The sequence below is a fragment of the Rhinoraja longicauda genome, chromosome 9, assembly GCF_053455715.1.
Source record: "Rhinoraja longicauda isolate Sanriku21f chromosome 9, sRhiLon1.1, whole genome shotgun sequence".
In the NCBI taxonomy this organism is placed as follows: Eukaryota; Metazoa; Chordata; class Chondrichthyes; order Rajiformes; family Arhynchobatidae; genus Rhinoraja; species Rhinoraja longicauda.
In genome coordinates, this window is record NC_135961.1 from 41,870,412 (window position 1) to 41,898,153 (window position 27,742).

Consider the following 27,742-nt stretch of genomic DNA (forward strand, 5'->3'; position numbering starts at 1 on the left):
CAAATACGCATTTATTAAACTTAAATTTGATAATAATTAGATTGAAATCTCAATGTGACTAAAAGAAACTGCTGCGATAATTATTTGGTGTGCTCTAGCAGTTGCTTGAAAATTATGTAAACCAATTATAATAATTGTGTGAATTGCACATTTGGTGGCTCCATTTGCCTTTTGAACAATGATGGCCCTGTGGCATCATTTACAGAGTCATAGTCATACAGTGCGGAAACAGGCCCAACTTGCCCACACCGAACAACATGCCCCATCTACACTTGTCCCACCTGCCTGCATTTGGCCCATATCCCTCTAAGCCAGTCCTATCCATGTACCTGTCTAAATGGTTCTTAAACATTGCATTAGTACCTGCCTCAACTAACACCTCTGGCAGCTTGTTCCATACATCTACCACCCTTCGTGTGAAAGTCACCCCTCACGTTCCTATTAAATCTTCCCCCCCCCCACCTCCCACCTTAAACCTATGTCCTCTGGTTCTCGTTTCCCCTACTCTGGGCACGAGACTGTGTGCATCTACCCAATTCCTCCTGTGCTCCAAGAAATAGTCCCAGCCTACTCAACCTCTCCCTATATCTCAGACCCTCGAGTCCTGGCAACATCCTTGCAAATCTTCTCTGAATGCTTTCCATCTTGACATCTTTCCTATAACATGGTGCCCAGAACTGAACATAATACTCTAAGTGCGGCCTCTTGTTTCACTGCAACATGACCTCCCAACTTCGATACTCAATACACTGACTGATGAAGGCCAGTGTCCCAAAAGCCTTTTAGACCACCCTATCTACCTGTGATGCCACTTTCAACAAACTATGTACCTTCACTCCTAGAAATATGATTACATTCTGATAAATTTCTTACAGAAGATACATAGAACTTTGAACAGTATGGCGCAGAAACAGACCTTTCAACCCACAATGTCCGTGTCGATCATGATGCCAAGTTAAACTAATCTCCTCTGCCCGCACATGATCCATATCCCTCCATTCTTGGCATATTCATGTGTATCCTAAAGCGTCTTAAATGCTGCCTTAATATCTGCCTCCATCACATCCTCTGGCAGCGCCTACCATGCACCATTACTCTCTGTAAAGAAAATTTGCCCTCACATCTCTTTTAAACTTTGCCCCCCTCACCTGCAAGCTATACCCTCCAGTCTTTGACATTTCCACCTTGGGAAAAAGATTTTTACTGTCCACCCTATCTTAATCTCTCATAAATTTTATGCTTCTATCAACTGTGATGCTCCAGAGAAAACAATACAAATTAGTCCGAGCTCCCCTTCTCCCCTGTAATCGTTGTGTTGCCATTTTCAGGGACCCCAAGATCCCTCTTGGTCCACAACACATTAACGATGTTAAGGGTCTTGCCATTAACTACATACTTTCCCCTTACATTCAACCTCCCAAACACTTCTTGCTTAGATTAAGCTCCATCTGCCTCTTCTCCGATCATTTCAGTATACCCCGCTGTATACTTTGGCAGCCTTCCTCACTCTCTGCAACTCACCAATTTTCATGTCGTTTAAAACCTTATTGACCAATTCAATACAGTTCAGTAAGTATCCAGTTCCTCAGGAGGCTGGACAAAACCCACATAACCACAAAGAGAAACCAGATATGCCTGGTTATTCACGTCGCTGCTGTTGTATGATAGGAGCAGAATCTGAACGATTCCCTTGCATAAGTGACAAGAAGTTTTCACTAGGTCTTGTATGAATATAAAATTCAACAAGCAGCAGCTCGGATAATTTCAGTACAGGATGAAAACCTAGACCTAGTTCAAATTGAAAGTAATGCCTATAATTACACAATTAACAATTCAATGACTTTGAACAGATAAATTGGATTTGTTACAATGAATGGTACTCTGTTACATTGCTCAGCAAGGCTCCAACATTTCAACGCTAGCATAGCCATAAATAAGTGCACCTTGTTGACAGCACATGCAGTCTTCTCTCGAATGACGCCACTGCTGGTTCGCATAATCTTGGACAGATCCTCTCGAGCAGCAAGTAGGTGTGCAACAGAAATGGTGCATTTTGAACTCAGAGTTGCACGCTTGGGCTGGTAGACTTTAGCCAATTTTTCAACATGACTCTGTAGAAAGTAGAACATGCAAGAATCACATCAGTTTTTAATGTAAAAATACTGGATCACAGTTCTAAAAGTCACAAATAAATTCAGATCCTCACTGCTTGTTTGACTGGCTACCGGTTTCTTAGCATGGATGACCTTTGACTCTTACCCATTCCTAAACATTCTGTCCTATGGGGACATTCAGCATCTAGCAGGCTTGTGCTCACCATTCATTATGTATTCCTGGTTCATAGCAAAATCTGCAAACTAACCATTCGGATAAAAACGATTACAACATTGAGACATAATAAAATTTACTAATTCCTAGAATAAGTTGAAAACCACAAGCTTAAAAAAAATCTATTAAAAATATTTTGATAAAATGTATCATTACATTTTTTAAACTGCACTGATTGCAAAGTTCATATTCTAATTAAAATGATTTAAAAGAGTGGGTTATCCTCAAAGGCATCTTCCCAAAGCATGGAAATTACCTCAGATGTTGCCTCTCAGTTAAGTGAGCGGAATATGAATCTATTTCCTGTGAGTACACAGTCTTAATTCTGAGGAACTATCTTTTCAGACTGGCGAGCTTTCCAATTGCAGATACAGCAGTATTAAATTCTGCTTTTTTTTATAAGGGAGGGTCTACCTAGCTCACATCTTGCATGCACCACACAGCCAACCCTGCTTCTATACTAATTTTATTCTAATCATGCTAGTATCACTGCTTCAGTTAATCCACAATACAGACGGTGAATAGGCCACAAGCAATGAAAAGGAAAGCCCAATACATCGGCCATTTGGTGGCCGTCAGATAGCCCTGACCTGATTTCTAAATGTCACCTGGATTTGATCTAGAGCACATTCTGTAGTTCTATGCTGCTGTTTTGAGTTCCAGAATGCACTGCAGAGAGAAATGCCAGCTGGCTGTCAGAATAATCCATCCTACTATTATCTTACAAAATGGATACAACTGGCATTAGTGCAAGCATCCAGGATACATCAAAAGGACGTAAAAACTCCTTTCGTGGATACTTTTCCTGGTTTATATCCATTATTGATATGCAAAATTAATAAGCCTTTTCTTTGTGAAATTAATCATCCTATGAGTCATGGGTCACAGCATCAAAACACTCCGTTTGCCACAATCTAAATCTATATGCATCACCCTCTGTGTAAAAATAATTCCCCCTCACGTTTCACTTTAAATATTTTCCTCTTACCTTAATTCTATATCATCTAGTTTAGACTCCCCTATCCTGGGGAAAAGACTGTGACCCATTCATCTTATCTATGCCCCTCATGATCTTATATATCTCTAAGGTCACCCCACAACCATCTATGCTCCAGGGAATAAAGCCCCAGCCTATCCAGTCATTCATTATAACTCAAGCCCTGCAGTGCTAGTAATAGAACATGGAACCGTACAGCACAGGAATGAATCCTTCGGCCCACAATATTAGTACCGTACATGATGTCAAGTTAAACCTTACCTCATCTGCCTGTACATGATCCGTATCCCTCTATTCCTTGCACTCCATGTGCCTATCTAAAAGCCTCTTCAATGTCATTAGCGTATCTGCCTCCACCATCACCCCTGGCATTTCGTTCCAGGCCCCCAGCACTGCGTAAAAAACTTGCCACGCACATCTCCATTAAACTTTCCCCCTTTTACCTTAGAGCTCTCTAATGTTATAGAAATTTCCACCCTGGGAAAGAGGTTCCAATTGTCTACCCTATCTATGCCTCTCATCATTTTATATACCTCTATCATGACTCCTCCTCAACTTCTGACATTCCGGTGAAAACAATCCAAGTTATCCAACCTCAATGAAACCATCTAATCCAGGCAGCATTCTGTTAAGCCTCCTCTGCACCATTCCTGTAATGGGGAGACCAGATCTGCACCCAATATTCCAAATGTGGCCTAACGAAAATGTGATACGTAACATAACGACCAACTTTCGTACTCAATGCCCTGACTGATGAAGGCCAGTGTGTTAAATGTCGTCTTAGTCAAAACCCTTCGGCCCGACTTGCCCACGACAACCAACATGCCCCATATACACTAGTCCAACCTGCCTGTGTTTGGCCCATATACTTCTAAAACTATGCTAACCATGTACCTGTCCAAATGTCCTTTAACCGTTGTGATAATACCTGCCTCAACTACCTCCTCTGGCAGCTTGTTCCATTTCGCCATACCCTTTGTATAAAATAGTTGCCCCTCATCTTCCTATTAAATCTTTCCCCCCCCCTCACCTTAAGCCCATGTGCTTTGGTTTCTGATCTTGATTTGCTTGGATAACATGCAAGAAACCTTTTCACTGTATCTTGGTACACGTGACCATAATAATCACCAATCTAGTTCTGGATCTTGACTTGTCTTCACCATCCTGTCTACTGTTTTTTTGTGCCACCTTTAGGGATCTGTGTACTTGTACTCAGTTTCTCTACAACACTCTCCAGGGCCACTCCATTTACTGTGCAAGTCCTGTCCTGGTTTACTTACCAAAATGCAACAACTTGAACATGTACCAGTTAAATTCCATTCCAACATGTTCAAGTTGTTGCATTTTGGTAAGTAAACCAGGACAGGACTTGCACAGTAAATGGAGTGGCCCTGGAGAGTGTTGTAGAGAAACTGAGTACAAGTACACAGATCCCTGAAGGTGGCACAAAAAAACAGTAGACAGGATGGTGAAGACAAGTCAAGATCCAGAACTAGATTGGTGATTATTATGGTCACGTGTACCAAGATACAGTGAAAAGGTTTCTTGCATGTTATCCAAGCAAATCAAGATCAGAAACCAAAGCACATAGGCTTAAGGTGAGGGGGGGGGAAGATTTAATAGGAAGATGAAGGGCAACTATTTTATACAAAGGGTATGGCGAAATGGAACAAGGGATTCTAGATCTTGCTAATATTTAGACTACCAATTTTGTCGTCATCCTCCAACTTACCATCAATGCCAATTATATCAACTACAACAACTGAATAACAGTGGACCCAGCACAGATATCTGCAGCACACCACTGGTCACAGACCTTCAATCTGAAAAACAACCCTCCATCACCTAACCAATTTTGAATATTGGGAATAAAAAATAAAAAATTTACAAGCGATAACGTGACTTAGAATAGTGAAAAATCACTATCTTGTGGTACTTGCTTTCAAGTTTTTGTATCTTTTGTGCAGTGCTTACTTGTAAAAGATGCAAAAGCTTGAAAGCTAGAATCCAGACAGCTTCTTTCCTGCTGTATTTAGACTTTTGAATGGACATCTCATGAGCCAAGGAGACAGTCGCAAGCTCCAACCTATCTCATTGCGGCCTTTGCATTGTTCTTTTTTATCTGCACTTTGTCTGTCAATAGTCAATAGTCGTTTATTTGTCACATACACATAAATGTGTAGTGAAATGAAACATTACCCGCAGTTGAAACACTAAGACCAATAAGAATAATCAATAAAAATGCAATAACACATACATATCATACACTAACACCAAACAAAAGAAACATCCATCACAGTGAGTCTCCTCCAGTCCCTTCTCACTGTGATGGAAGGTCAAAATGTCTTTTCTCTTCCCTGCCATCTTCTCCCGAGGTCAGGCTGTTGAACTTGCCACGTCGGGGCTCCCGACATTGGAGCGCCGCGCCGGACGGTGAAAGGTCCACGGCCTATTCCAGGCCGCGCCGGACGGTGAAAGGTCCGCGGCGGGCCGACCCAAGCCCCGCGATTCGGGGCGGGCGAACACGCTGCCTCTGCCGCTGCCGGAGTTCCCGATGTCGGCCCCCACCCAGGGGCCTGTGGGCTTCTGACGTCCACGCGGCCCGCGCCGGAGCCTCCGGAGACGAGTCGCAGCCGCTCCCGCAGCATCCGCAGGCAGCCAGCGCCGCAGGTGGTGAGTCCGGGCCGTGGGCTCTGCGAACCAGAGCCCCAGGTGGTCCCAGGTGCATGGCCGGTGGTAGGCCGCAACGGGAACGGAGACACGACACAGAACAAAGGTCGAGTCTCCGTTCGGGAGAGAGAATTTTTTACAGTTCCCGCTCCCTCCCACCCCCTCCCCCCCACATAACATACAAACACTACACCAAACACTACAGCCGTAACACTACATTCTGCACTGTTTCCTTTCTCTTTTTGCGCTTCCCGTTGTACTTATGTATGGTTTGACCGTATATGATATGATTTTCCTGGATAACATGCAAGAAAACCTTTTCACTACATCTTGGTACACATGACCAAAATAACCAATACCAATATACCTTAGCTCTGTCAGACCACCCAAAAGACTGAATGGTTACATCCATACGTTTTAGTAACATCTTCCGTCGTAGTTCATATTCCTTTACGAGGATTTGATTGATGGCTTCTAATTTTTCCTGTCAACAGAAAGCAAATTATTTCTTTTGAAATACCATTATCACAATATTAATGAAAAGTCTTTGCACCAGCCCAAATACTTAATGAATATAGTCTACATCACGAGTAGACACAAAATGCTGGAGTAACTCAGCGGGTCAGGCAGCATCTCAGGAGAGACGTTTCGGGTTGAGACCCTTCTTCAGACTGACGTCTTCTACATCACTAAGGTTTTCAAATTAGCCACCAACTGGAAGGCATATCAATTTGGCTAGACTGCTACAGGTTCTCCAATTTCTCAACAATCTTCCTCAATTGTGGTACTAGGAAAATGCAGAACATCTATCCAAGATCCAACTAGAACTGAAAGTTTAATAAGACTTGCTTTATATTAATTCCCCCATTTGCAAAGCCATACTATGAGAATTTCTAACCAGTTAATAAGGTTAACGATTGGAACTTTAATAACATGCTCAAATATATATTCTAAAAAACAGGATTCTGGAGCAGTATTAATACTGACATTTCTTGTTCAACGACTGCTATTGTTCAATGTACTGAAGATTTGGATAATTATCAATTTAAAACTGGAGGGCTGCACAGCGACGCAGCTAGTAGAACTGATGCATCACAGTGCTGGCGACCCAGGTTTGATCCCAATTTCAGGGCTGAATGCGAGGAGTTTGCACGTTCTCCCTGTGACTTCATGGGTTTCTCCCACATCCCAAAGATGTGCCAGTTTGTAGGTAAATTTGCTCCTGTAGATTGCCCCTAGTGTGTAGGGAGTGGATGAGAAAGGGGGTCAAGGTATAAGCCATGCAAACGCGCAATCAATGATCGTCATGAACTCGGTGGGCCTTTCTCCGTTTCATTTAATAAGACTAATATGGACAAAACGCCTGATTGTCTAACCCATTCAAATTTAAAATGGCCACAATTCATTCCATCATAATTCATTTACATCATAAACAGTTAATGGATAAAATACTCACCCAATGAAGTGGGCCAAGTGCTTTTTTCACCAGAGGTTTACCTACATGATTAGGAGGTACCTTTGACACAGATTCCTTTAGCTGAAATAAGAACATTAATTTTGAAATGTAAATCTCACTGTTTAAAAAGACAAATAAAATTCAAAAGGTGTTTTTATTTCAAAACAAATTGTAAGCTAAGAACTAGTGCATAAAGCTAAACAAGAAAAAGCAATCTAAATTGTGAAATGATGCATATAATAATATAATATATTCCTTTATGCGTCCCACACCGGGGAAATTTACAGTGTTACAGCAGCAAAGTGGATAGCAAGACATTATAAATAAAAGTAAAGACAAGGATAAATTGTCATCAGTTTTCAGTGTGTTCTTAACTGTTACTGTTGATTCGTCTGCTGGGAGCAGTGCTGGTTGTGCAGTCTCACAGCAGCGGGAAGGAAGGACCTCCTATATCTCTCCTTCACGCACTTGGGGTGAAGGAGTCTGTCACTGAAGGAGCTACTCAGTGCAGTGCAGTGACAGTGTCCTGCATGGGGTGGGAGTCGTTGTCCAGCAGCGGTTAACTTTGCCATCATGGACGACCACGGGACCTAGCTGCGCAAGGCTTGGTCGCGGGCCTTTCATCGCCCGGTTCGGCCGCGAGACGTTTCAGCGCCCGGTGCGGGGACTGTGCGGGTCGGTCGGGGACGAGCTGTCTGTCCGTGGGCGTGGGGAAGAGAGTGGAAGTTTTGTTGCCTCCATCACAGTGAGGGGGTGTTTGGAGTCACTGTGATGGACGTTTGTGTTGGGGTTATGTGTCTTGTGTTCTTTTTTTTTTCTATGACTGCTATGTAGTTTCGTTCGGTACTTCGGTACTGAACGACAAATAAAGCTCTGTTATACCTGTTATCCTCCTCTCTCCCACCACCTGCACTGAGTCGAGGGGGCAACCCAGGACAGAGCTGGCCTTCCTGACCAGCTTGTCAAGTCTCTTCCCTTCCGCCGCTGAGATGCTGCTGCTCCAGCAGCCCACTCCATAGAAAATGGCTGATGCAACCACCGTGTTGTAGAAGGTCCTTAGGAGTGCCCCCTGCACTCCAAAGGACCTGAGTATCCTTAACAGATAAAGTCTGCTCTGGCCCTTTCTGTATAGCGCATCGGTGTTTTCGGTCCAGTCCAATTTATTATTGAGGTAGACACCCAGGTACTTAAAATTGTATTTAGACTCAAAATGAATGCCTCAACAGTTCTCAGAACAGAGGTGATATAACTCATCAAGCAAAGTTTTCCTTGAGGGTGCAGCAAACATATTGGATAATATAGAATCAGCAGATATGTTGTATTTGGATTTCCAGATAGCATTTTATGATGTGAAATTGCATAGGATTAGACCACACATGTTTGGGGGCAAAATATTGGTATGATTAGAGGAATGACTAACTCACAGAAAATCATGATACAAGCATCATTTTCAGATTGGCAATTTGTAACCAGTGGGGTGCCTGGTTCAATGCTGGGGCTCAACTATTGTAATCTTTGTAAATGAGTTGGATGAATAAAACCCTAGCATGCTCAACCTCTCCCAAGAGCTCAGGCTCTCCAGTCCCGGCAACATCCTCGTAAATCCACTCTTCCAGCTTGACAACGGCTTTCCTATAACATGGTGCTCTGAACTGAACACTTTAAATACGGCCTCACCAACGTCTTATATAACGCAACATGACCTCCCAATTCTCAATACTCTGACAGATGAAGGCCAATGTGCCAAAAGTCTTCTTGACCACCCTATCTACTTGTGTCACCACTTTCAAAGAACTATCTACTTGCACTATTAGATTCCTCTGCCCTACAACACAGCCCAGAGCCCTGCCATTCACTGTTTTGATTTCTGAAGCGGAACTGCCATAAAGATATTTTACTTGAACTTTTACTGAATAAATTAAGTTTTAAAGACCATTGTATGTACCTTTTTCTCAATCCCACTGAAGAACTGGAACATGGTGATGTTATCTGGGGGTTTGGACATACCCAGAGTAATGCAAATGGTTTTCAGTTCCATAAAGGATTGACTTATGTTATCTGGTTCTTTTTTGGGTGGGTTGTTCACACCAAGCATCCGAGAAGATTCAAGCTCAGAGATCAGATAAGCTGTAAAAAAAAGTGAGAAGATACACAAATATGAAATTATTTGAGTTTTATCCAACCCAATGTCAGCCTTTCATGAAATGACTGTTTATTGCTCGTATAATTTATGAGTACCAACAGAATTCCTTTCAGTCAATATATCATCAAACTATACAATTTGGATAAAAGGCACCATCTCCTTCCAGTCTAATTCATGCCTAATTAACATCCATATGGGTGCACATCTTGACTTCAGCAAGCTTTATTTCAACCCTGTTAGTCAACGATATTAAGGTTAGGTATAGTTAGGGTTGCCAACAATACAATATAGTATAGGTCTTCATGATCAAGAGAGTTTATGCTAAGTATGACACAGCTATAAAATTGCAAATGTGTTTCTGTTAGAGTGAAGGGTAAACTAGCAAGAATACAGACCCTTTGTTAAAGAAGGATATTAAGGGTTTGGTCAGCAAAAAGGAGAGATTTGCCATGTATAGGCAGCTGGGATCTATAAATAATCCTAAAAGAGAATCCTAAGAGAGAATCCTAAAAGATTCTATGTATATTAAGAACAAAGGGGCAAGTAAATAAGGAGAGGCTACTGCCATTAAGGATCAGTAGGGTAAATTAATACTTTTATCTGTATTTACTAGAGCGGAAATGTCAAAGACTGGCTGAGATTTACGAGTCGTCACTGGAGGGTGGCAAATGCTGTGCCTCTATTCAAGAAGGGCTGCAGGGATCAGTGAGCTTAACATCAGTGGTCAGAAAGTTACTAGAGAATATTCTGAGGGATAGGATATCCACGCATTTAGATGGATAAGGGCTGATTAAAGATAGTCAGCATGTTTTTTTTGCGTGGGAGGTTGTGTCTCATGAATCTGATTGAATCTAAAATAGTCATGTGATTTCAAGAACTCTGGATTGCTCATTCTGTACTATAACCACCATGCACATATATAAAAACACAATTTTCTGAAGAATACATATTTAAATACATTAGCAGAGCTAAACATTACAACTATGTTTAATTTTAACATACAAAATCTTCTGTAACTTACTTAGCAGTAAAAGGCAATTATTTTTGTTCAGAAGACGTTTAGTGACATCTCCAGTAGTTAGAACAGTATAGGGACAATGCATTTCAGCTAGTAAACCACTCATCTCCAGCTGAAATTCTTCAGCTTCCGTGGGACCTATAAAGTTAAAAAAAAGAATGCCATAGATCCTAGAATCCAAACCCACTTATTACACAGTATTACAGCTATTTCAACTTTTTTATCCAAGCCATAAGATGCAGATATCATTAACACTAATTTGAGTGTCATGGTTGTAAAGTTATACAAGTAAAAATGAAGCATTTCAGTTAAAAGTCAAAATTACTGAGGTGTCGTGTGGGGGGGGGGGGGGGGGGGGGGGGGCACTTTGGGACCAGATATAATAATTCTATTGGTTTAAGATAGTTTTGGAAAAGTACAGAACTGGTCCACAAATTGAAGTTCTAAATTTGGGCATGGAAAATGTTGATGGCATTCGACAGGAGCTTGCAAAGGTTGATAGAGGAGTAGGCCGTTAATGGTCAAGGTAAATTTCAGCAAGTGGGGTGCTTTTAAATGTGAGATAGCGGGAGTTCAAAGTCTGCATGTTCCTGTTGTGAGTGAAGGCAAGGCTGGCAGCAATACAGAAACCCGGATGACAAGACATCTTGAGGCTCTGATCAGAAAAAAAGGTACAAGCAGCTGGGATCAAGTGAATTCCTTGGGTATCGTGAATGCACGAGTACATTTAAGAAGGAAACCAGGAGGGCCAAAAAGAGGCATAAGGGAGCATTAGCAGAGAGGATTAAGAAGAATCCAAAGAGATTTTATAGTGTAGTCAGGGGAAAAAAGTAACTTGGAAAAAAACAGGGCCCTCAAAGACCAAAGTGGACATCGGCGAGTGAAGCCGCAGGAGACAGAAGCAGGTCCTTCAGCCTACAATGTTTGAGTCGAACATGATGCCTGCTTAAACTGATCTCATCAGTTTATCAGTGGATGAGAACGTACAAGGCAGATGACCATAAAGTGATGGTGTTCATCAGTCACTTAAAGTTAGCATGCAAGTACAGCAGGCAGTGAAAAAAGCTGGAGCGGCTGGACTTGTATAGACTGGAATTTAGAAGGACGAGCGGGGATCTTATTGAAACATATAAGACTATTAAGGGGTTGGTTCCAGGGAGTGTTGCAGAGCAGAGGGATTTACGAGTGTATATAGTTCCTTGAAAGTGGCGTTACAGGTAGATAAGGTGTTTAAGATGGCTTTCGGCACATAGGCCTTCATCAGTGAGTAAAATAGAGTATAAAAGTTTGGATGTTATGTTGCAGCTGTACACTGTGCTGGTGAGGCCACATTTGAAGTATTGTGTTCAGCTTTGATCTTCCTGCTACAGGAAAGATGTTGTTAAGCTGCAAAGAGTGCAGAGAAGACTTTGACGATGTTGCCAAGACTTGAGGGCCTGAGCCATGGGGAGAAGTTGGACAGCTTAGGATTGTATTCTTTGTGGAGTGTAGGATGAGAGATAATCTTATAGAGGTGGATAAGATCATGAGTGGAAAAAATAAGGTAGATGCACAGAGCAGGAGAATCAAGAACCAGAGGTTTATAGGTTTAAGGTGAGAGGAGAAAGATTTAATAGGAATCTGAGGGGCAACTTTTTCCATAGAGGATATATATATGGAATGAGCTCCCAGAGTAGGTAGTTGAGGCAGAAACTATAACAACATTTAAAAGATATTTGGACAGGTACATGGATAAGGTTTTAGAGGGATATGGGCCAATGTAAGCAAGTGGGATTAGTGTAGATAGGGACACCCTGGTCGGTAAGGGCAAGCTAAGAACAAGGTGCTGTTTCCCTGCTGTATGACTATGACTCATATACATGATCCATATCCCTCAATTCCCTGCACTTCAATGTGTCTATCTAAAAGCCTCTTAAAAACCACTGTCGTATCTGTTTCCACCACCACCTCTGGCAATAAATTCCAGGGCCCCACCACTCTCTGTGCATAAAACTTTGCCCACATATCTCCATTAAAATTTCCCCACTCTTACCTTATGGCTATGCCGTCTAATGTTAGACATTTCCACTCTTGGGGGAAAAAAAGGAGTCTGACTGTGTACCCCGACTCTCATAATTTTACAATACTTCTATCAAGTCTCCGCTCAACCTCCGATGTTCCAGAGAAAACAATCCAAGTCTATCCAACCTCTCCCTGTAGCTGATATCTAATACAGGCAGCATTCAGGTAAACCTTCTGTGCACCCTTTCCAAAGCCTCCACATCTTCCCTGTAATGGCGCGACCAGAACTGGTCTGAAGAAGGGTCTCAATCCGAAATGTCACCTATTCCTTTTCTCTTGAGATGCTGTCTGACCCGCTGAGTTACTCCAGTTTTTGGCGTCTTTTTTGGGATATGGCAGGATATACTTTACTGCGGAAATGGGCGGAGCTGTGGCAGATGAAGTTTATCCTGAGCAACTGAGATGAGATGGAATTTCTTTAGCCCAAGGGCGATGAATCTGTGAAATTCATTCCCACAGACAGCTGTGGAGGCCAAGTCATTAAGTATTTTAATGCAAAGATTGACATGTTCTTGATTAGCAAGTGTGTCAAAGGTTACGGGAAGAAGGCAGGAGAATGAATTTGAGAGGGAAAGATAGGTCGGTCATGATTGAATGGCAGAGTTGACTCGAAGGCCGAAAGGCCTATTTCTGCTTTTATTACTTCTGAACATTATGAACTTATGAAGATTGGTAAGTTACTTAGCTACTATACATTCCTCTTCATAAGTAAGCAATTGACTTGGGGGGGGGGGGGGGGGGGGGGGGGAAGATAGAAGAGGAGGAGAGGTAGGGTGTAATATATGGAAAAAGAGAAAATAAAAAAAAATTGATGTACAATAGCTCAGTGGGCCAAAGGACCAGTTTCCATGCTGTATGACGTAATGCTCATGTGTAATGATACAAGGGTTACACTTTAAATGTTGATTGTACAATCATCCATCTTGCTGATTTTAGTGGTTTGAACCAAGATAGAGTAATTCAGAATGATAATTAAATAAAGGCATAAGTCTACAAAGAGTTAGCTCAGAGTCTCTTCAAGTTGTCAGAATACATATGCATCACCTACTAGCATGTTAATGCAATATTAACACCAAATTATTTTCCGATATTGTTATTTCATTTGCAAACTGAATTACAGTCATTGTTACTTGGGTGATACCACTTGCAATTATTAATGAAAAATAAGTACTTACTAGCAGTTGCATTGACATTTTCGATCAGATTATAAAAAGCTTTCAGTTCCATTACAAGCCAGGCACATAGTTTAGTATATTCTGGAGAAGCTGCTCCATCAGCTGCTGCCAACTCCAGAGCCCCTTCGTCCAGTAGCGCACCCTTGTATCTGCAAAATGAGTATAGAACTATAAACAATCCAGAAGGTTTTTAAAAAAGTCTCTTTTGTTCACATTAGGCAGGAAAAGGTGTTGTGTAGACTGATGGGACTGAAGGCTGATAAATCCCCAGGGCCTGATGGTCTGCATCCTAGGGTACTTAAGGAGGTGGCTCGAGAAATCATGGATGCATTGGTGATCATTTTCCAATGTTCTATAGATTCAGGATCAGTTCCTGTGGATTGGAGGGTAGCTAATGTTATCCCACATTTTAAGAAAGGAGGGAGAGAGAAAACAGGAAAGATGCTGGAGTCAATTATAAAAGACGAAATTGCGGAGCATTTAGATAGCAGTAACAGGATCGTTCCGAGTCAGCATGGATTTACGAAGGGGAAATCATGCTTGACTAATCAGGAATTTTTTGAGGATGTAACTAGGAAAATGGACAGGGGAGAGCCGGTGGATACAGTGTACCTTGACTTTCAGAAAGCCTTCAACAAGGTCCCACATTGGAGATTAGTGGGCAAAATTAGAGCACATGGTATTGGGGGTAGGGTACTGACATGGATAGAAAATTGGTTGGCAGACAGAAAGCAAAGAGTGGGGATAAATGGGTCCGTTTCAGAATGGCAGGCTCGGTGCTGGGACCGCAGCTATTTACAATATACATTAATGACTTGGATGAAGGGATTAAAAGTAACATTAGCAAATTTGCAGATGACACAAAGCTGGGTGGCAGTGTGAACTGTGAGGAAGATGCTATGAGGTTGCAGGGTGACTTGGACAGGCTGTATGAGTGGCCGGATGCATGGCAGATGCAGTTTAATGTGGATGTGTGAGGTTATCCACTTTGGTGGTAAGAATAGAAAGGCAGATTATTATCTGAATGGTGTCAAGTTAGGAAAAGGGGACGTACAACGAGATCTGGGTGTCTCAGTGCATCAGTCACTGAAAGGAAGCATGCAGGTACAGCAGGCAGTGAAGAAAGCCAATGGAATGTTGGCCTTCACAACGAGGAGTTGAGTATAGGAACAAAGAGGTCCTTCCACAGTTGTACAGGGCCCTAGTGAGACTGCACCTGGAGTACTGTGTGTAGTTTTGGTCTCCAAATTTGAGGAGGATATTCTTGCTATTGAGGGCGTGCAGCGTAGGTTTACTAGGTTAATTCCCGGAATGGCGGGACTGTCGTATGTTGAAAGACTGGAGCGACTAGGCATGTATACACTGAAATTTAGAAGGATGAGAGGGGATCTTATTGAAACATATAAGATTATTAAGGGGTTGGACACGTTAGAGGCAGGAAACATGTTCCCAATGTTGGGAGAGTCCAGAACCAGGGGCCACAGTTTAAGAATAAGGGGTAGGTCATTTAGAACAGAGATGAGGAAAAACTTTTTCAGTCAGAAAGCTGTAAATCTGTGGAATTCTCTGCCTCAAAAGGCAGTGGATCTCTGAATGCTTTCAAGAGAGAGCTAGATAGAGCTCTTAAGGATAGCGGAGTCAGGGGATATGGGGAGAAGGCAGGAACGGGGTACTGATTGAGAATGATCAGCCATGATCACATTGAATGGTGGTGCTGGCTCGAAGGGCCGAATGGCCTACTCCTGCACCTATTGTCTATAATGCTTTTCTATATGCAAAAAGATTTCAAAACTCTGTCAGAATTTAATAAAGCTGCATTTACTAATGCCAATACAATTTGTGGAAATGTATCAATGGAAATGTTTTGTCTTTAAATATTAACCTCAATGAAACAATGTATTAATTTACTTCACTGTAATGAAAAATCTTTTATTTTCAGAAGGCCTTTGATGAGGTGCTGCACATGAGGCGCTAAATAAGATGAGACCCCACTGTATTAGAAGGAAGATACTAGCATGCGTAGAATGAATAGGTTTATTGGCCAAGTATGCATATACAAGGAATGTGCCTTGGTGCTCCGCTCACAAATGACAGCACAAACATACAGTTAACAATTAAGAATAAAGCATAAACACATCAAAACAAGATTGGCTGAATAGCTGCAGGCAGAGTGGGAATAAAGGGGGCTTTTTCTGTTTGGCTGCTGGTGACTCGTGGTGTTCCACGGGGGTCAGTGTTCACATTGTATATTAATGTTTTGGATGATTGATTGATGGCTTTGTGGCTAAGTTTGCAGATGATACAAAGATCAGTGGAGAGGCTGGTAGTGTGGAGGAAGCAGGAAGTCTGTAGAAGGACTTGGACAGGTTGGGAGAGTGGGCAAAGAAGAGACAGGTGGAATACAGCGTAGCAAAATGTGCAGTCATGCACTTTGGTAGTGGAAACAAAGGCATAAACTATTTTCAAAATGGGGAGATAATTCACAAATTGGAGGTGCAATAGGACTTGGGAGCGCTGGTGCAGGATTCCCAAAAGGTTAATTTGCAAGGAAGGCAAATGCAACATTACCATTCATTTCGAGGACTAGAATATAAAAGCAGGGGTGTAATGCTAAGGATAGATACAAAAAGCTGAAGTAACTCAGCGGGACAGGCAGCATCTTTGGAGAGAAGGAATGGGTGACGTTTCGGGTCAAGATCCTTCTTCAGACTAATGCTGAGGCTTTACAAGGCGCTAGTCAGACCGCATTTGGAGTATTGTGAAGAGTTTGGGCCCCGTATCCGAGAAGGAATGTGCTGGCGTCGGAGAGGGTCCAGAGGAGGTTTACGGGAATGATACTGGGGATGATAGGGTTAACGTATGATGAGTATTTGACACCTCTCGGCTTGTACTCACTGGAGTTCAGAACGATGAGGAGGAGGATCTCATTGAAACACCGAATAGTGAAAAGCCTGGTTAGAGTGGATGTGGAGAGGATGCTTCCACTAGTGGGAGAGTCTAGGACCAAAGGGCATTGCCTCAGAATAAAAGGACATATCTTTAGAAGGGGGGTAAGGAGAGATTTTTTTTAGCCAGACGGTGATGAACCTGTGGAATTCATTGCCAAAGACGGCTGTGGAGGCCAAGTCATTGGGTATTTTTAGATCAGAGATTGACAGGTTCTTGATTAGCAAGTGTGTTACGTGGAGAAGGCAGGAGAATGGGGTTGAGGGGATAGATTGAATAGCAGAGCAGACTTGATAGACCAAATGGCCTGATACCGCTCCTATGACTTATGAATTTATGAAGCATGATCAAAAAGAAAATTGACTAAAAAATTGACAGGTCATTCCTTCCGAAATACTGATTTGTTTTACTAAAACTTTTGTCCTTGCAGATGGGAATTCCAAATAAATAATTTGCTTACTGATAACAATCTAGCTCAGGTTAAGCTTGTGTAGGAAATTTCACTTGGGTCGCTTACACCCCAGTGGTATGAACATTGACTTCGCTACAGATAGCACTTGCTTTCCCTCCCTCGCCCCTCCCCCTTCCCAGTTCTCCCACCAGTCTTACTGTCTCCGACTACATTCTATCTTTGTCCCAGCCCCTCCCCTGACATCAGTCTGAAAAAGGGTCTTGACCCGAAACGGCACCCATTTCTTCTCCCCCGTGATGCTGCCTGACCCACTGGGTTACTCCAGCATTTTGTGTCTACCTTCAAGTTAAGCTTCTCATTCACGTCTTTGAAATGATAATGAAACTAAATATCATAGCAGGCAACATGCTGGCGAATCTCCTCTGTAACCTTACTAAAGCAATCACACTTTTTCTGGTGACCTGAATTATACACTGTATTCCAGTTATGGCCTAACTAATGTACCATAAACTCCCTGCTCTTACCTTCAATGCCACAGTAAATGAAGACAAGTGTCTTGATGCTTTCTTGACCATCACATCAACTTATGCTACTGATACTTGGATACATACATTATGGTCACTCTGTTCTTCAGTAAGTCATACAGTCATAAGGCAAGGAACCAGACCTCCAACCTTATTGTTTCCCAGCCCCACACAGCCCTGTTTAACCTTCTCCCCAAAATCCACAAACACAACTGCCCTGGCAGACCCATTGTTTCTGCCTGTTCCTGTCCCACGGAAATGATTTCCACGTACCTCGACTCCATCCTATCCCCCCCGGTCCAATCTCTCGCGACCTATGTCCAAGATACCTCACATGTTCTTCGTCTCTTTGATGATTTCCGCTTTCTGAGCCCCCACTCCCTCATCTTTACGATGGACAGTCACTCTACACCTCAATCCACCACCACAAAGGCCTTAAAGCCCTCCGTTTCTTCCTCGACCGCAGAACCATTCAATTTCCCTCTACTAACACTCTACTCCACCTAGCGGAGCTGGCCCTCAGCCTCAACAACTTCTCCTTTGAATCCTCCCACTTCCTCCAAGTCCAAGGCGTAGCTGTGAGCACCCGCATGAGCCCCAGCTATGCCTGCCTCTTTGTTGGGTACGGTAAACAATCCCTGTTCCAGGCGTACACTGGCCCTATCCCCAAACGCTATCACGTTGACATTGATGGCTGCATCGATATTACCTCCTGCACCCATGCAGAACTCATGGACTTCATCAACTTCACCAATTTTCATCCTGCACTCAAATTTACTTGGACCATCTACGACACCTCCCTCCCCTTTCTTGATCTCACAGTCTCCATCACAGGAAATAGACTATTGACTGGTGTCCATTACAAACCCACTGACTCCCACAACTATCTCGAATACACTTCCCACCCTGCTTCCTGCAAAAACTATCCCCTACTCCCAATTCCTCCGTCTACGCCACATCTGTGCCCAAGATGAGGTGTTCCATACCAGAACATCAGAGATGTCCTCATTCTTTAGGTAACGGGGGCTCCCCTCTCCCATCATAGATAAGACCCTCACTCGTGTCTCCTCGGTACCCCGTAGCTCCGCCCTTGATCCCCCTGCCCCTGGTCGCGACAGAGAGAGTCCCCTTAATCCTTACCTCCCACCCCATCAGCCGTCGCATACAACACATAATCCTCCAAAATTTCCACCACCCCCAACGGGATCCCACCACTAGCCGCATTTTCCCATTTCCACCCCTTTCCGCCTTCCGTAGAGACCGTTCCCTCTGCAACTCCCTGGTTAATTGATCCCTTCCCACCCAAACCACCCTCTCCCCAGGTACCTTCCCCTGCAACTGCAGAAGATGCAACTCCTGTCGCTATACCTCCTCCCTCGACTCTGTCCCGGGACCCCGACAGTCCTTTCAGGTTAGGCTAGGCAGAGGTTCACTTGCACCTCCTCCAACCTCATCTACTGTATCCGTTGTTCGAGATGTGGACTCTTATACATCGGCAAGATCAAACATAGAAAATAGGTACAGGAGTAGGCCATTCGGCCCTTCGAGCCATAACGGCCATTCAACATGATCATGGCTGATCATCCAAAATCAGTATCCCGTTCCGGCTTTTTCCCCATATCCCTTGATTCCCTTAGCCCAAAAAGCTAAATCTAACTCTCCCTTGAAAACATCCAGTGAATTGGCCTCCACTGCCTTCTACGGCAGAGAATTCCACATTCACAACTCTCTGGGTGAAAGGTTTTTCCTCATCTCAGTCCTAAATGGCCTACCTCTTATTCTTAAACTGTGACCCCTGGTTCTGGACTCCCCCAACGCAGACTGGGCGATCGTTTTAAAGAACACCTTCGCTCAGCCCGCCTGAACCTACCTGATCTCCCGGTTGCTGGACACTTTAATTCGCCTTCCCATTCCTACACAGACCTTTCTGTTCTCGGTCTCCTCCGTTGTCAGAGTGAGGCTAAACGCAATTTGGAGGAACAACATCTCATATTTCGCTTGGGCAGCTTACAGCCCAGTGGTATGAATATTGATTTCTCTCACTTCAGGTAGCCCCGACATTCCCTCTCACTCTATTCCTCCCCCACCCAAGTCGCACTAGGTTCTCATTTTCACCCTACAAACAGCTAACAATGGCCTATTTCCTTTATCATCGTCACTTTTATTCATTGTTCTTTATCACTCCACATCACTGTCTATATCTCTCATTTCCCTTATCCCTAACCAGTCTGAAGAATGGTCTCGATCTGAAAAATCACCCATTCCTTATCTCCAGAGATGATGTCTGTCCCGCTGAGTTACTCCAGTTTTTTGTGTCTATCTAAGGAACCAGACCCTTTGGCCCAGCTCATCCATGCCGACAAGATGTCCCATCTAAGCTAGTCCAACCCTGCTTCCTGGAAAGACTATCCCCTAATCCCAATTCCTCCGTCTACGGCCGCATCTGTGTAATTTGTGAAATTTGTGTAATTTGTGTAAACCGTATTGAATGTATGTATAGCTTCTGAGAAAGTCGGATGGTGTTTTGTAAGGATCATGTTTTGTATATTTATTTCTCGAATAAAGTATATTTTGAAATAAAAAAACAAAAATCTGCGCCCAAGATGAGGCGTTCTATACCAAGACAACCGAGATTTCCTCATTCTTTAGGAATGGGGGTTCCCCTTTCCCACCATAGATGAGGCCCTCTCTCATGTCTCCTTGGTATCCCGCAGCTCCGCCCTTGCTCCCCCTCCCCACAACAAAGACAGTCCCCCTAGACCTTACCTTTCACCCCATCAGCCGTCACATACAACACATAATCCTCCAAAATTTTCACCACCTCCATCGGGATCCCAACACTAGTCACATCTCCCCAGAGATGCTGCCTGTCCTGCTGAGTTACTGTACTCCAGCATTTTGTGTCTACCTTCGATTTAAACCAGCATCTGCAGTTTTTTCCTACGCACCAGTTACATCTTCCAATCGCCACCCCTTTTCACCTTTCGCAGAGACTGTTCCTTCAGCAACTCCCTGGTTAACTCGTCCCTTCCCACCCAAACCACCCCCTCCCCAGGTACCTTCCGATGCAACCGCAGAAGATACAACACCTGTCCTAATACCTCCTCCCTCGACTCTGTCCAGGAACCCTGACAGTCCTTTCAGGTTAGGCAGAGGTTCCCTTGCACCCCCTCCAACCTCATCCACTTTATCCGTTGTTCAAGATGTGGACTCTTATACCTCGGCAAGACCAAACGCAGACTGGGCAATCGTTTCGCTGAACGCCTTCACTCAGTCTGCCTGAACCTACCTGATCACCCGGTTGCTAAACACTTTAATTCTCCGTCCCATTCCCACACTGACCTTTCTGTCCTAGGTCTCCTCCATTGTCAGAGCGAGGCTAAACGCAAATTGGAGGAACAGCATCTCATATTTCACTTGGGCAGCCTATAGCCCAGTTGTATGAATATTGATTTCTCTAACCAAGTAATCCCAGCATTTCCTCTCTATCTATTACTCCCCCACCCAAGTCGCACCAGCTTGTCGTTTTCACCCAACAAACAGCTGACAAAGGCCTGTTTCCTTTATCATCATAACTTTTTTTGCATATCTTTCATTTATTGTTCTTTATTTCTCGACATCATTGTCTATATCTTTCGTTTCCCTTTCCCGTGACTTTCAGTCTGAAGAAGGGTCTCGACCCGAAACGTCACCCATTCCTTCTCGCCAGAAATGCTGCCTGTCCCGCTGAGTCACTCCAGTTTTTTGTCTCTATCTTCAGTTTAAACCAGCATCTGCAGTTCCTTCCTACACATACTCTATTTTCACTTGTTTGACCCATAACCCTCTCAACCTTTCCTATCCAAGTGTTCGTTAAATGCTGTTATCGTACTTCCCTCGACTACCTCCTCGGCCAGCTCGCTCAATATACCCACCACTCACTGAGTGAAACGGTTGCCCATCAGGTTCCTATTAAATCTCACCTCTGTCACCTTAAATCTATGTCATCTGGTTTTTGATTTTCCTACTCTGGATAAAAGACTGCATTCACCCTGTCTATTCCCCTCATGATTTTATACACCTCTATAAGTTCATCCCCTCAGCCTCCTGTTTAGTTTAATTTAAAAATACAGCATGGACACAGGCCCTTCGGCCCACCGAGTCCATGCCGACCATAGAGCGCTCGTTCACTAGTTATCCCACGACATACTAAGGGCAATTAACAGAGACTAATTAACCTACAGACCCACACGTCTTTGGGATGTGGAAGGAAACCAGAGCACCTGGGTAACACAGAGAACATGAAAGCTCCACACAGACCGCACCTGTCGTCAGGATCAAACCCTGGTCTCTGGCACTGCGAGGCAGCAGCTCTACCAGTGCATCTCCGTGCTGCTCTCTGTGCCATGGTGCCATCCTGTTCAACCAATCCTCAAGTACAAGTAATCAATAAACCAAATTTATTGTGCCTCCCAAAATGCATCACTGTTATCAGGATTAAAATTTAATTTGCCATTACTTTGTCCATTTTACCAATCTTGTACTGTAGCCAAGGACTACCCCCCTCATTATCAACACTATACCAATGTTCAAGTCATCTGCAAACTTACTAATTATACACTCATACTGTTCCAGAATGTTAACGTACATAACAGAAGGCAAAAGTCCCCACACCGATCCCTGCATACACCATAGGTCACAGGCTAATCGTCAAAACAAGCCTCAACTGTCACCAAACCAATTTTGGGTCAAATTTCCCCAGGATTCCATGGGGTCTTACCTTTTGAAGCAATATCTCACATGGTACCTTGAAGGACTTGCTGAAAGATAAGTGGATTACATCGACTGTACCAACCTCATAGAACAGTACAGTACAGGAACAGGCCCTTTGGTCCACGTGTCAATGCCAAACATGGTGCCAGATTAAACTAATCTCCTCTGACTGCACATGATCCATATCCCTCCCTTCCCATCATATTTATGTGCTTAGCTAAAAGCCTCTCAAATGCCACGATCATGTCTGCTTTCACCACCACCCCTGGCAGAGTGTTCCAGGCACCCTCTCTGTGTAACAACACTTGGCCTGCACATCCCATTGAAACTTTGCCCCTCACACCTTAAAGCCCTCTAATCTTTGACATTTTCACCCTGAGAAAAAAGGTTGATTGTCTACCTTATTTACGCCTTTCATAATTATATATACTTCTATCAGATCACCCCTACATCTATTAGATTGTGCAGGGTAACAATCGAGGCTAACCCTGACCTTCCCATCCATGCTGACTTGAACAATCTGCCCAACATGCGCCTGAAGTCCCGCAAACCCTTCTGGTCTTCAGCCAAATCCCTGGAAGACTTTGACCCCAAGACTGAGTGGGGCAGAGTCTGGAAAGATGCCAACACCAACAATGGAGAAGTCATCACAGACCCCACAGTGAAACCACCGGAATTTGACCTCCATCGCAAGCAATGGCGAACCCTGAACAGGATCCGCACCCTCCATGCAAGAACAGCCCATCACCTGCACAAGTGGGGATGACAGACAGCCCTGCTTGCGACTGTGGCTATCCATACCAGACCATCCCACACATCATGAATGACTGCTCACTGAGGCTTTACCCTGGTGGCATCAAGGCCATCCACCCAGCAACTGATGCCTCCCTGGCCTGGATGTCTACCTTTGACCTACAACTTTAGGCTGTGCACGCCATACGCAAGAAGAAGATCACCCCTTAGCCTCCGATACTCCAGAGAAAATAATCCAAGTTTGTCCAACCTCTCCTTATAGCTATCACCTTCTAATCCAGGCAGCATTCTGACAAACATCTGCACACTTTAATCTAAAGCCTCCACATCCTTCCAGTAATCAGCGGACCAGAATTGCACACAGGAATGCGGTCGAACCAAAGTCTCCAAAGGTGTAATATGACTTTCTGACTCTTGCACTCAATGTCCCGACCAATAAAGATAAGCATACCATTTGACTACTTTACCAGGCTATCTACTTGTGTTGAAACTTTTAGGAAACTATGGACCTGAGCCGCAAGATTCCTTTATACACCAATACTGTTCTTGCCATTACCTGTATATCTTTCCCTTATATTCAACCTCCCAAAATCCAATACCTCACACTTCCTCAGATTAAACTCCCATCTGCAATATCTTCACAAACAATAGAACCCTCAGCATACATCCCCGCAGAACTCCACTATGAGACCTCCAGCTAGCATTATACCCTTCCACCACAATCCTCTGTCTTCTGAGTAAGCCGGTTCTGAATCCATACGACCTAATCACTGTGGATAGGTCCCAAAGTGCTGGAGTAACTCAGCAGATCAGGCAGCACCCTGAAGAACACGGATAGGTGGTATTTCAGGTCAGGACCCTTCTTCTGAGGATGAGCCCAGACCGAAACGTCACCTATCCATGTTCTCCAGGGATGCTGCCTGACCCGCTGAGTTACTCCAGCACTTTATGTCCTTTGGTATAAACCAGCATCTGCAGTTCCTTGTTTCTACATGGTCACCGTGGATCCCACTCATTCTACATGGTCACCGTGGATCCCACACGAATACTTACATCGTCAAAAAGCTCAATCACACAGAACCACGCTTTATGTCCAAGGTGGAAATTCTTCTTTAAACCTGTTTTCCAAATTCAGATTAATCTTGTTTCCGAGGGGCTTGTTTCTCCAATAACTTCCCGACCACCGATATAGCATTCACAAGTCTAAAGTTACCTGGCTTATTCCTACTGCTTTTCTCTCTTCTCAAATGCTGCCAGACTTGATATTTTCAGTAGTTTCTATGTTTACCAACAATTTCAGATTGACAATGTTTCTGAATTGAGGTGTCAAAATGAGCTCCATGATAATACGCAGACAACATTGACAAGGAGATTATTATACTTCCCGAACATTTCTTAGAAAGATACTTTCCTGCACTCTTGCAGGCAACTTACCAGAATTTTCACTCATGGCAATGAAGAACAGCAAAATATTTTCCTATTGGGTGGGCATGTAATTGCTGTGCATTGTGTGTGTGTGGTTACTTTGTAATATCTGGTATTGATCTTCTTGAGTGCTGCTAGAACTGCAGACATGTAGGATATTCCATCTCATTCCTGACTTGCATCTTGTGGATGACAGTAGGATTGGGGTGGGAAGAGGAGAAATCTAGTGGAGAGTTTCCCACTGAAAAAACAGCAATTCATTAACTCACCTTTTGTCATGGTACGTTTGTGGCTGGTCAACTTAGATTTCCAGTCAATGAGTCAACAATGATCATGCAAGAAATTAAATGATGGTAATGCCATTGAATGTCAAGAGATAGCAGTACAATATCCAAAGTGTGGGATATAGGAAGTCAGGGTGCAGAGGACAAAATTGGAGAAATAAAGAGATATTATAAAATAAGGTCATAACATGTTGCTCTCCCACATTCTACCAAAACCATTATAACTCAGCAAGCACAAGGACAATGGGCAACCAAATCAGTATAGGTTAGATCAGCAACAATTTAGAGTCATAGAGTGATACAGTGTGGAAACAGGCCCTTCGGCCCAACTCGCCCACACCGGCCAACAATGTCCCAGCTACACTAGTCCCACTTGCCTGCGCTTGGTCCATATCCCTCCAAACCTGTCTTATCCATGTACCTGTCTAATTGCTTCTTAAATGTTGCAATAGACCTGTGTCAACTTCCTCCTCTGGCAGCTCGTTCCTTACATCCACCACATCCTTTGTGTAAAAAGTTACCCCTCAGATTCCTATAAAATCTTTCCTCCTTCACCTTAAACCTACATCCTCTGGTTCTCGGTTCCCCTACTCTGGGCAAGATACTCTGCGTCAACCTGATTTATTACACTCGTGATTTTATACACCTCTTTCAGATCACCCCTCATCCTCCTGTGCTCCAGGGAATAGAGACCCAGCCTGCTCAACCTAATGCTATAGCTCAGACCCGGCAACATCCTGGTAAATCTTCTCTGCAAATAGACACAAAATGATGGAGTAACTCAGCAGGACAGGCAACATCTCTGGAGAGAAGGAATGGGTGACGTTTCGGGTCAAGACCCTTCAGACTGAGAGTCAGGGCAGAGGGAGACTAGAGATATGGTAGGGTTATGCCAGATCAAAGCAGACAATGATAAGGAAATATAAAATGGTTGTTAGCTGAGGAGAAGGTGACAAAGAGGCACACAATCAGTAAAATTGATCAGGACAGTGAAACTAATCGGAGAACTAGAGTGAGAGAGGGGCAGAGAGAGAGGAAAGCAAGGGTTATTTGAAGTTAGAGAAGTCAATATTCATACTGCTGGGCTGCCCAAGTGAAATAATGAGGTGCCGTTCCTCCAATTTGCATTGGGCCTCACTCTGACAGTGGAGAAGTCCCAGGATAGAAAGGTCACTCTGGGAACGGGAATTAAAGTGTTTAGCAACTGGGAAATCACGTAGGCCTAGGTAGAATGTGCAGAGGTGTTCAGCGAAAAGATCGTGAACCTGCGCTTGAGGCCACCGAGAACAAAGAGGGACCAACATGACTCGAATTAATACTTTTATAACTTTGTCAGCGCCAGAAACATAGCGACTCTTTGTGTATTGTATGCAAAAGCAAAGAATTTCACATAGGTACATGTGACAAATGAGTATCATTGAATTAAAGGAGGTGAAAAGGAATAGGTTTACTTGGGGGATGGTGGGAGAAATGGGTAGGCTAGGGTGGAGAGAATGGGAATGAGAAGTAGATATTTCTTGAAATTGAACACAATTCCCTTGGGTTGTTAGCTAACCTAAAAGTGGAATGCGAGGTGCCATTTCTCCAATTTGCTTGTGGCCTTCCTCTGGCAATGGATACAGAGCACAGAAAGGTAAGTATGGGACTGGAAAGAAGAGTAAAAATGGTTCAGAACCAGGAGACCTAAGTGGACAGAGTGCAAGTTCGTAACATTTACTTCGAGAAAGAGAATGCTTTTGCATTTTTGGTTCAATAGTTAACTGAAAATGATCACTTCAAATCAGATCATTGGCTTTTTGACTTAGGACATCAAATGTTATTAATATGATGATCATGTATTTGTACTAGGTGAAGTCAGAGTTTGCCAGAAAAGATTTTGCTACTAATGTTTCCAAGCGACTTAGTAAATGTTTAGCAACCACAATGTTTGTCATTTAAAGACATAACCTTAAATAGGTCAAATCACCAGCCCTGCCACAAGGCAGTAACCGCGACAGAGTTGCATCAAGTGTTCAATGCCGCCGAACAATGATTCACAAACAATTAGGCAAAAATAGCAGAGTAAAGTGAAACTCGCCGGCCTTTCTGAGCGGCTGGTTGTCAATGAAACCTACAGGATCAGCAAGGGGCGGAGAGTGACCAAGCAGCCGCAGGGCCTGCTGGTCAGGCCGACAGCTCACAGCCAGCCCGGGCCTGCTGTCAGGTAAGTCCCGATGCCTTGCGGCTGGGGGATGTTGGCCGGAGTCCAGGCTGCCATTGAGGCAGCCTCCCTGTGTCGCCCACCTGGGGCCCGGCCCGGCCTGGCAGAAGCCTCCGGAAGAGGCCCGTCCCCGTCTCCCGTCCCCGTCCCAGACTGCGTCCGTACCCCAGGTCCTCCAGCGAGTCGAGGACATCGTTCTCCATGCCGCGGCCGGCACTAGTGCCGCTGCCGGTTGCCGGTACCGGACTCCCCCCCTCCTCGTCGTCGTCCTCGGCGCTGCCGCCCGCCGCCACCACCTTCTGCTTGGTTGGCATGTCCGGGGCCTCACACCGAGCAGCCCGTGCAACCGCCTGACGGTCCCCACATACAAACTCGCGTATTATTTTATATATATAGAAACATATTTTAAAATCCTTTAAAAATAATAACAACGATAAATTAATAGCTCGGACATGGGTCCACAAATCATTATTAAATAAAGCCTGATACAGGCAGCAGCCTGCACCGAAGGACCCCGGTGTGAGACCGTTATCCCCATGGCGACCGATCAAACTCCAGCGCACTCTGCAAAGAAGGGGGATTATTTGTGTTCCGGGGA

At 43.9% G+C, this 27,742-nt stretch overlaps 1 protein-coding gene across 3 annotated transcripts in view; it reads right to left on the reverse strand.

Moving 5' to 3' along the window:
- Positions 1-27,465, reverse strand: part of fam98a (family with sequence similarity 98 member A) — a 38,277-nt gene extending 10,812 nt beyond the window's left edge. For all 3 annotated transcript variants that reach the window (XM_078405326.1, XM_078405324.1, XM_078405325.1), the window contains exons 1-7: positions 27,310-27,465; positions 13,849-13,997; positions 10,616-10,750; positions 9,397-9,578; positions 7,452-7,532; positions 6,363-6,479; positions 1,944-2,111 (exon numbers count right to left, since the gene is read on the reverse strand). In XM_078405326.1, coding sequence (XP_078261452.1) covers positions 1,944-2,111; positions 6,363-6,479; positions 7,452-7,532; positions 9,397-9,578; positions 10,616-10,750; positions 13,849-13,997; positions 27,310-27,458 — 981 coding nt within the window. In that variant the 5' untranslated portion in view covers positions 27,459-27,465. The remainder of the gene's footprint in view (positions 1-1,943; positions 2,112-6,362; positions 6,480-7,451; positions 7,533-9,396; positions 9,579-10,615; positions 10,751-13,848; positions 13,998-27,309) is intronic.
- Positions 27,466-27,742: the final 277 nt, after the last annotated feature.